Consider the following 13,327-nt stretch of genomic DNA (forward strand, 5'->3'; position numbering starts at 1 on the left):
CACTCTGCTCCTTCACCCAGATTATTAATGCAGATGTCAAACGTAATTGGACCTGGTATTGACACCTGGGGTACTCCACTAGTTACTGGCTTCCAACTAGTCTTTGTGCCACTGATCATCACTGTCTGGGCCTGCCTGTTCAGCTGGTTTTCAATCCACCTTACTGTGTGCTCATCTAGCCCATACTTCATCAGCTTCTCTATGAGGATCTGATGGGAGACAGTGTGGAAAGCCTTACTGAAGTCAAAGTAGACAATATCTACTGCTCTCCTCTCATCTACCAAGCCAGTCATTTTATCATAGAAGTTTATCAAGTTGATCAAGCATGACTTCCTCTTGGTGAATCCATGCTGACTACTACTTTCTTGTCCTTCATGTCCCCGTAAATGATTTCTAGGAATATACTGACATCTTGAAGACAATAAAAACCCTACAATATACACTGAAGTGAAATGCAGATTTCAGTGCTTGTAATAAATTCATCAGTTAATATTCACAGAAATGGGATTTACCATGTAAATGCAATGGTCTGTGAATCTATTCAGGGCCAAAGCTTGTCTGTGCTGCTGGGTATCTGAGCTGATAACTAATCCACTATGCTTTATTTGTATTTATGAAAATCTCACTGGTATCACACATACACACACACACGCACACAAACAGCTAAAAAGAAGTTTTGACACCTTTTCCTAATCTAATGCTTTTGTCCATTGCATTGATCGGGGCTTTTTTGTTTGGTTTTATAACAGGTGTTCTTTATTGACAAATTCTCCATTGTGTAAAGGTTTAAAGAAAACCATGAAAGAACCTTCTAATAAAACACTTGGTAAGTATAAACCAATCTTGAAATGAATTAATGAAGTTATATTTTTAAAAACAGTAACTGACTCACAACTGGCTGGTGCCTAATACAATCAATGTATTTATTTCTGTTTTAAATATATATCTCATTATATTTTTATTTTAGTAGGAAGAATTTTATACTTCTAGTAGTATTTCATATCCTACATATGTATTTGTAGTGAAAATGATGGTAATAAGGCATTTTTCTTCTTTCAGAAACAATACTCTGAGAACTTTCTCTGGATTTAAAAAGAGTTAAAGAGTGTAGAATGTTTAATTTTTTCATAAGTCATTCTTTTTCCATAGCATGCAATATATTTTTCTGTATTTGTCCTTTCTTTCTTAACTTTGGTTTCCTGTTTTGGTTACTTTTATTGTCCTGAATAGTCTTTTGTCAATACCTGCAAGTTTAGGAAGTTAATTTTTGCCTCAATGTCCTACTGTTTTAAAAAAAATAAATCTGACTTCCAGTTGTTGTTGAAGCCCTTGTAGCTTTTTTGCTTAGCAACAGTAAAGCAAAGTCCAAAAAATAGTTACAAAATAATTTTTTCATCATCACCTTTTCTTTAGGAAAGATGTAAAAATACTGGTAGCTGTAGACATGGAGAAATAATCCATTTTTATTATATTTATTGTACTTGTTGGAGCTGTTAGAATGTCAAAAGCTATATCGTTAGTGTTATATGATATTCTGAGAATGCGTCTACAGTGTTTTAGCTAGAATTCTAGGCAGCTTCGGACACCCAGCACTGATACCTGTACTACTCTTGTTGACACCTCACGCTCAGACAGATTAGGTGCTGTAGGGAAATCCTATGGTCTCTTATGGCAAGTGGGAGCTTCCCGGGCAGGACCCTTTCCTGCCTCATTGCTACAAAAAGAGAAAAGATAGCTGGTGGGAGTTGAGAGAGCTTCTGTCCTCAGCATAGGTAAATGTGTCCACGAGATCACTGCCAATGCACCTGAAGTTTTTCTCCAGGAATATCAACAAGATTTCTCCCTTTACAACATTTTTTGATTAGTTTGTTTCTGCTGATATGAAAAGCTCATATTTAGTTTTGGGCTGGAGGCTGCCCTTCAGGCTTCTTAGTACAGCAGTGTGAATGCAGACATTATTAATGACTTAAGCCATGTAAAAACCCAAACATTTATGTGTACCCACCCACCAGTTTGTTAATGTTCTTTAGATGCATTCCATATTCCAAATATAAGTTGTGAATACATTATAGCCAGTCCATATAAAGTCTAAGCATATAATAGGCAACTAGAAAACACAGTTGTGAATGAATGATGAAACAACTTCCTCAGAGCAGTATTCTTTTAATTCAAAATTTAAACTTCCTACTCATTGATATGATTGGAGGAGGGATGTTATGCAACATAACAGTTCATATTTCTTTCCTTTTCTCAGTAATCATTATTTTAGAGTGATTCGTCATAAATGTGTTTTATAACATAAGGAGATGTCAAATATTTCTACTGTGCTAGCCTAATTAAGTGTCTACCCTAACTGTAAAAATATAATGTTAAAAAAAATTTAATGTAAATTAAATTATTTTACTATAGGAGTGAAAAGCACAATGAAAGATCAGCCACTGGTTTTCCATTATAAAATTAAGTCATCAGGTTATACAGCAGCACCACGGTGAGTAGATACATTATTATTTTGTCTGTTTTGTTGGTGTGTGATATTTTGTCATATAATAGACCCAAGTAGTCTCTTGACTGAAGTTAATCATCCGTGAAAAACAGATATGATATTATCAAACAAAATAATTTTAAAAATATGTCATAAACCAAAATTTTCACAGGTTCTGGTCAGTATTCAACTTCCTTTCAAAATCTGTATTAGGCACTCTGTCTCGTGTCTTCAGCTTTACAGAAAGAAATGTCAGAACTTTCTATGAGTGGACTTTGACCTTCAGAATGCAGTATCCAACAAATAACTCATAGAAAGCAAAACTTAGGTGCAAACTCAAGCATTAGATCATTAGAAAGTTATCTTGTCATCAATGTGTACATTATCTTACCTACTGGCATTACTAGTAGACATAAATAGTAAGAAGGAAGTAGGATTGTTCTTTGTTTGAAATAAAGTATTTCTCTCATTTAATGTTTCATATAGGAGAGTCTGTGTTCTTTCTTGTAGAATGACCATGTTTTCTCCAAATAATAACCTGAAGAAATATGAGGTATCAAAGTGGAAGACCAGTTGTAAACGGTAGGTAACCCAACAACTCCATTACAGGAAGAACAAATTAAAATGAGGATAAATACAGTTCTATAGGAAATATGGTTTGTAGCTGCTTCTCTCATTGGAACTTTTTAGTTAGGGGTATCACTGGAACTAAAATGCTTCATAACTTTGCTATAAAATGACTGCAGCAAGTGATTCAGTTTATCAGACTATCAATCAAGAGTAAGTCTTAAGTATAAAAGAAAATACACGTATCTATTTTCTTAGATTTTTGTTGCTAGAAGGAAGAACAGGTGCTAAATGTGGTTGGAAGCATAGTCCCAACGTGTTCTTAAACAGCAATTCCAGTCAGAAAAATAACTGAATGTGGCACAGTGAGACTTAGTGATTTCAGATCATGTGCCTCATTCACCCCTAAAATCATGTTATCTTAAGCTAATGCAAGCTTACTCTACTGGATTTAAACAGAGTATACATAATGGTACAATTTGACCAGTGGCTTCATCATCACTGTGGACACAAAGAATGAATGTTGTTTTTGGAGCTGGCACTTTTATGTTAATTGGCGTGGCATGTTAAATGGGGTTATTACACACATTTTTTCGCTTTAGTATTATATAGAGTCTTTGTTCTATGTAGTACAAACATAAAAGTATAGAACTATTAATTCCATCATTTTTCTCTTTTTAAAAAAATGTTAAAGTGTTAAAAAAACACTTATTAGCTCACGACTAAGTTTTTGTAAGCCTTGCACACAAAGGCAAGCCTTTAGATGAGCACTTCAGATAATTTCAAGATTGCTTTGCACTATTTTATGATAGGTTAAGCTGCTTAGCACTTCAAGTTTTGTGGGGTTTTTTTTTAGTATCTTGTTAAATAGATTATCAGTGTAATTCTTATTTTAACATATGGAGATATTTTTCATATTGCTTATTGTCACAACAAGATAGAGTTTGCATTCTTTAAATATTTTTATTAGGTAGGTATGCAACTTAAGAAGCTTGATTTTATGTACAAGTCCATGTTAATTCTTGATCTCATGAATTCTTAACAGTTGGTGATAGGAGTAATTTTAATATGAGAATTTAAAATTCATTCTGCCTCTTATCTTGGATTTAACATAGGTTTTCCAGGAAATATTTACATGAAGATGTTTAGAATAGCTCCCAAAGTACATTTATTTCACAATTGAAATGAAAATGTACTGAGTTAAGGTATCTTAATATTTTTCCTCTCTTTCTCTTTTTTCCTTCTTTGAAGTAAAAATAAAGAATATCCATTGGAAAGTTATCCTCCAATCAAATACGAGAAAGAGATATCTGTTACTTGTAAACCAACCCCAATTTTTTGCGTTCAGTATTCTGGTACGTACGGTCTTTATAAAATGTACAATTGTGTCAGTGTGCAGAGAGAAAAACAAAATTTGTGTGACATGGTATATTAAGACCATGGATTTACTAGGTAAATTCCCAGAAAACTTTCTGATAATACCATGTACTGTTTGATCATAATTTTTTAACTTGCAAAATCATGCAAGCTGCTAACATGTATGTAAAAGGATTCTAATTCTCTGAATTTACATCTTGTTTCCTTTTGGACTTATTCTATGACTTTCCCACTACAACTTGAAAATTAGTAGTCTAACAAGTTCTTTTATTAAGGAATTTATTTTCTGAGACAGTTATTCAATGTCATTAGGTTGTACTAAAAGCTGAAGTTCTGTTTCAAAAGAATCAGAATATTCCTATTTCTTATGTAAACATTATAAAGTTTTTATGTATTAAAATATAAAAAAAACCAATTCTTCCATATAATCCAAAAAAGGGTATTTTTCTTAACTGCTTTCAGGAATTGAATCTTGTAATAGGTTTAGTAATTTCCAATCCATACAAATATGATTATAGAGAAACCACTTCTTAGACTAGCAATCAAATGTATTACAAAGTATATAATCATGTCAATGTACACTCTGCAAACCATAATATTTTCAAAGTATGTAAAAATGTCGATCTTTATAAATATTTTGAGGACAAGAGCAACTTTCATCTTCAAGAAATAAAAGCAATTAGATGTAATCAGTAACTTCTAAAATATATCCCAGCCATCTCTCTGTTCCCTAGAGAATGGGAAGAAATTATTTTTATGGCTCCTGAAAGAAATTAGTTGCAGAGAGCTTATTTCTAGGAATGTTATGTGTGCTTAAAACTAAAAGTTCTTTTTTTAGTAAAGAAAAGCATCGCTATAGCTTCAGTAATATATTTTAAGTATCAGTCCTCTTTTACTTACTCTGAGGAAGGAGCATCTTTCTCTGTCTTTGTCTCTCGCACTCACACACATGCACACACAGGCTTAAACACCACAGTTTAGCAAAACAAAGTTTAGCAAAAATTGCAGAGATTTTTTTTCTTGGAGTAAAAAAATCATATTATTGTAAGCTTGTTAAAGAGCTGTTCTGTTATTGTTGTAGTCTGTGTTGACCAGATGGTTCCTAGCTTTACAATACATTTTCTGTTGCAAATCTGCAACTTGGAACTGCAGCTCGGAACAATCTTTCAAGTGGTCTTTGTAAAGTGTGAATCACTATAATTAATATTTATGTGCATCTTTAAACATTGTAGACAGAAAATTAAATAGAAAACTTAAGTAAAACTTAAGAGGTTGTAAAGTTGCATGAATGAGTTAATGCAAACCTGGTTAGATTTATTAAACATCCTTTTGTAGTATTGGAGGCGTTACGGTTTATGACTTGTTGCTGTGTTAGAAAACAGTTTTATTCAGGATTTGAGATGATGTTCCATTAAACAAGCCTCCAAAATTCTATGCAAAATTATTTTCTCTCATTCTGTATGCACAAGAATGTTTATATATTGTTAATTCTGTGTGTGTGACTTACCTTGTACCACTTACCTGATATACTTACCAATCAGCTCTCATGCTGAAAATACATACTGTCAAAACTTTGGGTAAAGTGAGGGAAATCTGCAGAAGAGCACGACCCTTTACCTCAAAGACTTCATACCTTTGAGTTTGTGGGGCATGCATTTTTTGGAATACTTTGTCCAGGACTACTTATTTTTGTGACGGAAATATTTAACAGCATTATTTAGTATGTGCAATTACTAGTACTTGGAGAAAAACTCAACTGAAATATTGCTTGTCAGATAAAATGAAAAATATTTTTATAAAGTAGTTCTTGTTTAGTATACTGGTGCCTTTAATAACTGATAACAGAAAAAAAGATTCTGGAATGCCTCTTCTTAGCATATACCCCATTGTGTGTCTCACTTAAAGTTCACTTTTAGTAGATGAATCTCAGATATTAGAAATATGAATCTCTTATCTGTTTATACTGCCATAATGTGGGAAAAAATGTGTTGTGGAATATAGCATTCTGAGCCTGCATTGTGGATTGTACTTGGACAGTAGATAGCAGTGCATAGTGTTGGTGATGTCCAGCATGACTTTTATTCCCTCTCCCTTTGTAAAGATGCTCAGGAGATCTATGAAGGGGGTGTTCAGGTGGTACCTCTTTAAAAATGCTTTTCACAGTGAATCTAGTAGCATTGATTTGAATTCTGCGTTTCATTTCCTTACTTTCTCTCATTGCTATTTTCTCTTGCTCCACCCTCCCTTATTTTTTCCCACTGGCTCATTTATCTGCTCTTTATAATTTTAATTTTTTCAGGAAAAAGCTTTTAAGCAGACAGTTAGATTTCACAAATCGCTGCCATTATGTAGACATTAAGGGAATCTATTCTGTCATTGTGTGCCCCTGCTGATTACTAATATGCATGAACAATCTGACTGCACTTGGACAGTTTTTAGGATTACCTTATGAAGGAAATTTGTCATCTTTAAGAAGCAATCCAGAATGACTAATATGTGCTTTTTATTCTAATATGTAGGAAAAGGTGATATAACTTTAATATGAAGACAAAAAAAAGTGTAAGGAAATAGATTTAAATGACTGCTAAAGATTTCTGCACTTAAATTTTGTAGCACTTTTTTTGTGAAAAGTGAATTTCTGCCTTGTGATGAAGTTTTGAGACTATGTCAGGACAAGAAATGAATTACATACCAAGTCCTATCGAATTCTGCAACATATGTTTGTGATGGTCATACAAAATACGAGTTAAACATATGAAATGAATACCTGGTTTGTGTTTTGTTGTAGTGACATATATGATTTTTATGATTAAAAGAAACAGCATATTAGGTGCTTGTTGCTTTCAAATATAAAACATTAGACACTGTTCTTTATAGGTGATGGAGAGATGCTGGCTTGCGGCCTGGCTGACAAAACTGTACTGATATTCAATTCCAATCTCACCGATACATATAACATTTTTTCAGGTAAATTTATGAATTACATTATTAAAGAAATAGTATATGATTGAGTTTAACTTAAAATGGCATAGTAATTAAAAGATTCCACTTATATCACCTTGAGAACAACGAGGGAGGGGGGATACTGCTGATTTAAAGATGTAGAAGTCATTTCTCTGATTGGTTAATTTTGATCTAGGATTAGACTGCCTACCAGGTTTTCCCATTTCTCAATTATTTAGGAGGTAAATAGTAGTCTATCATGATATATATGGCAATCTGAATTGTGTATATATATTACAATAATAAAATAGAAATTATAAAGACAATATATTGTAATGGTAATGCATGTGTATATTGCAGTAGTATATTGTAATAGACTATTAACCAAAAAATTGACTGTGATGACTTGGCAAAAAATGTGTCTAGTTTGCAGCTCCAGACTTCTAAAGGACTATTTTTAAAAAAGGGACTATTCCTGTGGAGAAATCTATATCTGCAAAAGTGTTTGCATGTGCAAACACATGTGCATTACTTAACATTGTAAATGAGCCTTAAGAAAAATTAGTTCTAAATTTCTACAAGAACTATCTGTTGAATTTTTAGTAACAGTAAATGCTATGACTTTAAATCAGTCCTGCTAAATGAATTTTCTGTGGAAGTTCATAATGGAAGATGACTGTCATTTACTAGCAGACCTTAACAGGTATAAAAGTAGGCTATTTTAAGTTATTTTAGAAAGTTATTTCTAAGTAAATAACTCTGATAAATGATTTCTGATTTTTTTTGAGTAATTTTCATTGTATTTAGTGGAAGAAGCTGTGGCATTGTGACAGCTGATGGAGGCAACATTACTGATATTTTCCTTTTTGTGTGAGGAAATTGATGAAAATATGCCTTGTGAGCAGGGTAGTAAGGTCTTTTTTTTCCACAATAGCTAGTTCATAAACTTTAAAAAATATTTTTCTTCATCTATCACTGACTAATTTGAGAAAATTCATAGTGCAAGTCATATAAACTGCAGGCAGGATTAGTGTTTTGAGGTTTTATTGATAGAATTTTGTTATTTATATAGTGCTGGAACAAAAGCAGTAATTTTGTAATAATGATACAGTACTGCTACAGTATTTGTACACAGCACCTTAACAGAGTTGTGCCCAAAGAATTCAGTGTTTCTTCAGATTGTTAACACATCTTTCTTAAGTAATCTGAAGAATCTAAAATGTAAATTATTTTCAAGAACTTTAAAGTCTTTTTTTTTGGTAGCAGGTCTACTCTGAACATGAAGTAGAACATGTTGCAAAATTATTCCATAAGTCTATAAATTATCATTGTACAGTATGTGTTCTGTAGCTGTCCTTTGCAGTTTGTCTTTTGCACCGCAGATCCAGCTTCTCTTCATGTGAACCACTATCAAGAAGTTAGGCAGGCTGGTTTTACTTGAATGTATATAGAGATTATGTGCTGCAGAAAGTGACATTTCAATTCTGTGAAATATTCTTTTTTTTATTTTTTTTTTTTCACTGGAGTTTGTTTTTATGAAGGCTTCATTGATTTTGGACTGGTAATAGTTGAGTTTTATCTTTGTTTCATCTCAGGGGAAGATACTAATTTCATTGATTTTGTTGCATCTATACCTCCATATACTTGCTAAATACTAAAGAATATCTGAGGAATGGCTCGATACTGGCAATTACAGAAAACATAGACTTCAATATGAACAAATATTAATCTAAGTAGACATATTTGAAAGCAGAAAAAAAAAGATTAGAGGTTTCAAAATTTGAAAGAAAACCTTAGTTCATGTTACTCTGTAAATAATGAAGGAAACAGTACTTAGGTTTTGACACGTTATTAACAAAAGGCTTTGTCTTTCTATGACGTAAAATTATTTATTATGTTTTTATAAGATGTTTCAGCATTCAGAGCTCCCTAAAATACTGCAGTACTCTGCAAATACAGGCTAATTTATTGTGATGAGAAGAGTAAAGTGACCTGCACCAAACTTCACCCTGCTACAGAGAAGCTTTTTCTAGTGCCAGTAGTTAAGGTGTCAAGTACTAGTTCTTTGTCTTGCTTTAAAAAAATTTTGATTTATTACTAAATTGTTCTTCTGACAGTTGGCTTTGTTCTATTAGTTTTCTTAGGTTTTGCACTACTATCTAATTTATTTCATTGATTCTTTATTCTATGTCTTGCTTTGTGATGCACAGTCTGAAAAGAAGTGTAAACCACATTCCACTTCAGGCTTTTTAGGTAACATAAGAATGCAACCTGTGCATGTAGTTCTTTTCAAAAGTAATATAAATGTGAAACTTCAGATACTGTACTGTAGGGGAGTAGGAACTGCAAACCATCAGTTGCGTGCTTATTTCATTCATGTAGTTCTTCTGTACAGTTCAGATTATCATGAAATCGCCTATTTATTTTCTACTTTAGATGCCTTTGGTTTTGAAGTGTCATAATGAATGTATTTTCTTTTCATTAAAAAACATGTTGCATTGCTCTTATTCAGAGCTGCAATCAATGGTAATGTGAAACTTTCCTTTTTCAAGAAATGGCAATGATATCTAGTCTGTTAAAAAATTTCAATTTCAAGGCAGAATTAACATCTGAGTATAGCTGATTATCGAAAATAATATTTTTATAATGCACCATCAGAGAAGAGTGGTATAACAACAGCAATTTTGCTATAAGCCTAATTTATTCAGTTTTCTTCCCTGAAGTGCTTAGTTAGTTTTACGTAGTTCTGCATTCCTCTTCAGTATTGGCTCTTCAGGTATCTGTGTCCTATAGAGAAATGCAGGTAATGTTGACCAGCTTTAAAAGAGTTACAGCCAGCATGGCCTTTTTGAAGAAGTCTTTTTACAAAACCAGCTGCTGTCCTTCTCAGTCTGCTTCAGGACTGGGGAACCCTGAGTAATGCCTGTTTTGAAGCTTACTGGCCTCTTGCAAGCCAGCTGGCATCTCCTTCACTGTGCTTTGGGATTGGGGGACCTGGAGTGCAGAGATTCTTAAGCTTTTTGCATGGCTCTTCCAATTTTCCAAACCTCAGATTTTCCTAAAGTTTCTCATGTTCCTTACCACTTTGGAAAACTGTTTTGTATATTCTGGTAAGTTTTTTTTGCTTGGTTGTTTGTTTTGGTTTGGTTTGGTTTGGTTGGTGTTTTTTTTTTTTTTCTTTTTCTTTAATGGAGATGATTCAAGGCTTCCGAATGGTTTTAAAAAACCAAAGCCTCCAAATAAATTTTTGTGTTCAGAATAAAATAAATGTAGTACTTACATATGTACATATCCAGTACCTATGCAGTTTTCTGAATGAATATTCTACAGGTCTTTGGTAAATGGGAATTAAAATATCTTGTTTATAATCCTTTTTATAGATATATGTTATCATAGATCTTAAGTGCTGAGATAAATTGACTAGCCTTCCTGTAATTTAAAGCAATCAATGTTTTTGTGTAAAGCTTCAGTTGACTAAAGAGAAAATGTGCACAAGAGGGCAGCATAAGAACTTTGAATGTTTTAAGGCTAGATGAAATTAATCAGAGTTCATCTGGACAAATTACAATAATATGGGCCAAAGTTTGTTAAATTTTTTTGACATATTTTCTTCTTTTTTGACCTTTTTGATCGGCATCAATATAATTTTAGATCAAATTAATAATTTTAGCTTCTGGATAATGTTTCTGGTTTTTTAAGTTCTTTCTTTGTAAGTTTCTAATCTTGTTTTTAACTGTGTGACACCAAACTGGAAAAGTCTGTTTCTTGTAGAAGCTTTTTCCTATTAATTGGAGATTATAATACTTTAAACTATGATTTTTAAACAGGCAGTTACATTTTTTTAATCTAATGAGACAGTTCTGCAGAAGCTGTTGTAGTGGCATGTTCATTGTGTTTTTACAAAACCAGCTAGCTCAGTAATAAAAGCCTAATGAATAAAATAAAGTATTACAACTATTTGCAAGGTCTTAAGTGGTTTCCAGATCATGTCTAATATAAAATTTCATTATAATATAATACTCAGATTCTCTTTTTGAGTAATACTGTATCTTTGCTTAAATTGAATTTCAAGAATGTTTCTTGAAAATGATCTTCCAATAACTTTGAAAAATTAGAGTCAGAATTATCATTGTCTGATTATTAATGAGAGACATTTTTCCATGTTTTTTTGTGGAAGAAAAAATTAATAACTGGTTTACTGTTACCAGTTTTAATACAACCATTTAAAGCCTGTACTTAAAATCTATTTTAATATTGTGTATAATTATATTAAAACAGTACGATTAACTCTGGAGAAATGTATAAATGCAAGAAACGAGCTTTATGATATTTCCATTATTATTTTTATTAGGTCATGATGGTGCAGTTAACTCTGTTGGCTGGAGTCATGACAAGAGGTGGTTAGTTTCTGCATCAGAAGACAGAACTTTAAGGGTCTGGTCAGTCTGCAATAATGAACCTGCCCTAATTCTGGTAATTAGAAACTTTTGTGAGTTTGGTTCACAGAGCACATTGTTTTGCACTTTCATTGACTTCCATTTTAACAGCTCTATAGGAGGAACATATAGCCTGATTTTCAGAGCTACTGAGTGGTGGTGATTCCAACTGATTCTGTGGTCTGGGTGGTCTCCATTGACTTCAAATTAGGCTTTTATCATGACAATTTATGAAAAGAAAAAAAAACAACCTGGGTAGACAAAACTGGTGGGCATGTCTGGAAGTTTTGGTTTTATTGTCTGCTCTGTATATTCTATTTTCATTGGCTCAGCTCTGCTTGACATTAGAGTCTACTCCCCAATTCAAATGGAAGTTTAGAGTATGAAGCTAGATTGTATTAGATTCAGTTGACTACAGATACTATTAACTTTACTGCCAACTAATTTAAGTAGAATGAAAACTTTATTTTGAGATTAATAGATGTCAAAAATAGGAAGGGCCACTACATAGTAGGTTAACCTCCTGGCATATATTCAGAATAACAGGGAGACTACTCCTGAACACCAGGAATCTCAGACAACAAATATTGATTATTTTAGAATCCATTCTTAATAATTTTCTTTGCATTTCAGGGCAAAGAAAAGTTCCATAAGACTGTACGCTTTGCACAGTTTTATTTTATAGATGCATTTATATTGCTGTGTTGTGGAGCTGAATTTCATCTATTAAGTTTCCATCTAGACACAACCAAGGATGACCTCAAACGGTGAGTGCAATTTCTCATTAACAGACCAGTGAAAGTACTTGTACTGTTTGATCTGGGATTTTGTGGGTGGTGAGGTGGGTTGGGGGGCAAGAGTATTACAGAAGAAAAAAATTGAAGAAATAGTAAAAGCTAATTGTAACAATATCTTTGTTCTGGCATAATAGAAAAAAAGAATTGAAATGCCAAATAATTTTTTATAGTGTATACCTTAACTGCTGCAAATTCTGCTTTACTATTACTGTTGCCATTTGGGACCTTCTGAGCTTTACCTTCTGCCTGTTTACATCTCAGTGTGCATTAATGACTTAAGTTATGTTTGAATAGCTATTGCAAATCTTACTTTTGCAGGAATATTCTATATGCTTTTTCTTTCAGATATTCCAACATGCTGCAACTGTTTTCTTCTTTCTCTGTCAAATGGAAGTAGATCACTTTCATAATTTTCACTGACTTTCCAACTGTTATATTGTATCTAATTATTTTTCTTATTACCCTATTTTGTCCCTATGATTCTTCACTGTTAAGCATCCTTCATGCACTTGTTACTAATACTATTCTTTTTATCATCATGTGGCTCCTTCTTTCCAACTTGGAATCAGTTCTTTTATTAAATGTCTGATATACCTCTTCTGTTCTTTTAGTTTATAATTGGAGCTAAACCTGTCCTTATGTCTATTTACTAAGTTTCTCTGCTGTTCATTTGCTCTTGCTGGTTTTCAGTAGTATTTGTAAATATGAGACTTCATTACATTCAA

General features: G+C 32.7%; 1 protein-coding gene across 1 annotated transcript in view; it reads left to right on the forward strand.

Moving 5' to 3' along the window:
- WDR27 (WD repeat domain 27) overlaps positions 1–13,327 on the forward strand; it is a 131,257-nt gene that overhangs the window by 15,181 nt on the left and 102,749 nt on the right. Inside the window, exons 12-18 of the mRNA XM_075042083.1 lie at positions 750–826; positions 2,410–2,488; positions 2,993–3,064; positions 4,301–4,404; positions 7,304–7,393; positions 11,721–11,842; positions 12,439–12,572. Coding sequence (XP_074898184.1) covers positions 750–826; positions 2,410–2,488; positions 2,993–3,064; positions 4,301–4,404; positions 7,304–7,393; positions 11,721–11,842; positions 12,439–12,572 — 678 coding nt within the window. The remainder of the gene's footprint in view (positions 1–749; positions 827–2,409; positions 2,489–2,992; positions 3,065–4,300; positions 4,405–7,303; positions 7,394–11,720; positions 11,843–12,438; positions 12,573–13,327) is intronic.

The sequence above is a fragment of the Buteo buteo genome, chromosome 12, assembly GCF_964188355.1.
Source record: "Buteo buteo chromosome 12, bButBut1.hap1.1, whole genome shotgun sequence".
Classification (NCBI taxonomy): Eukaryota; Metazoa; Chordata; class Aves; order Accipitriformes; family Accipitridae; genus Buteo; species Buteo buteo.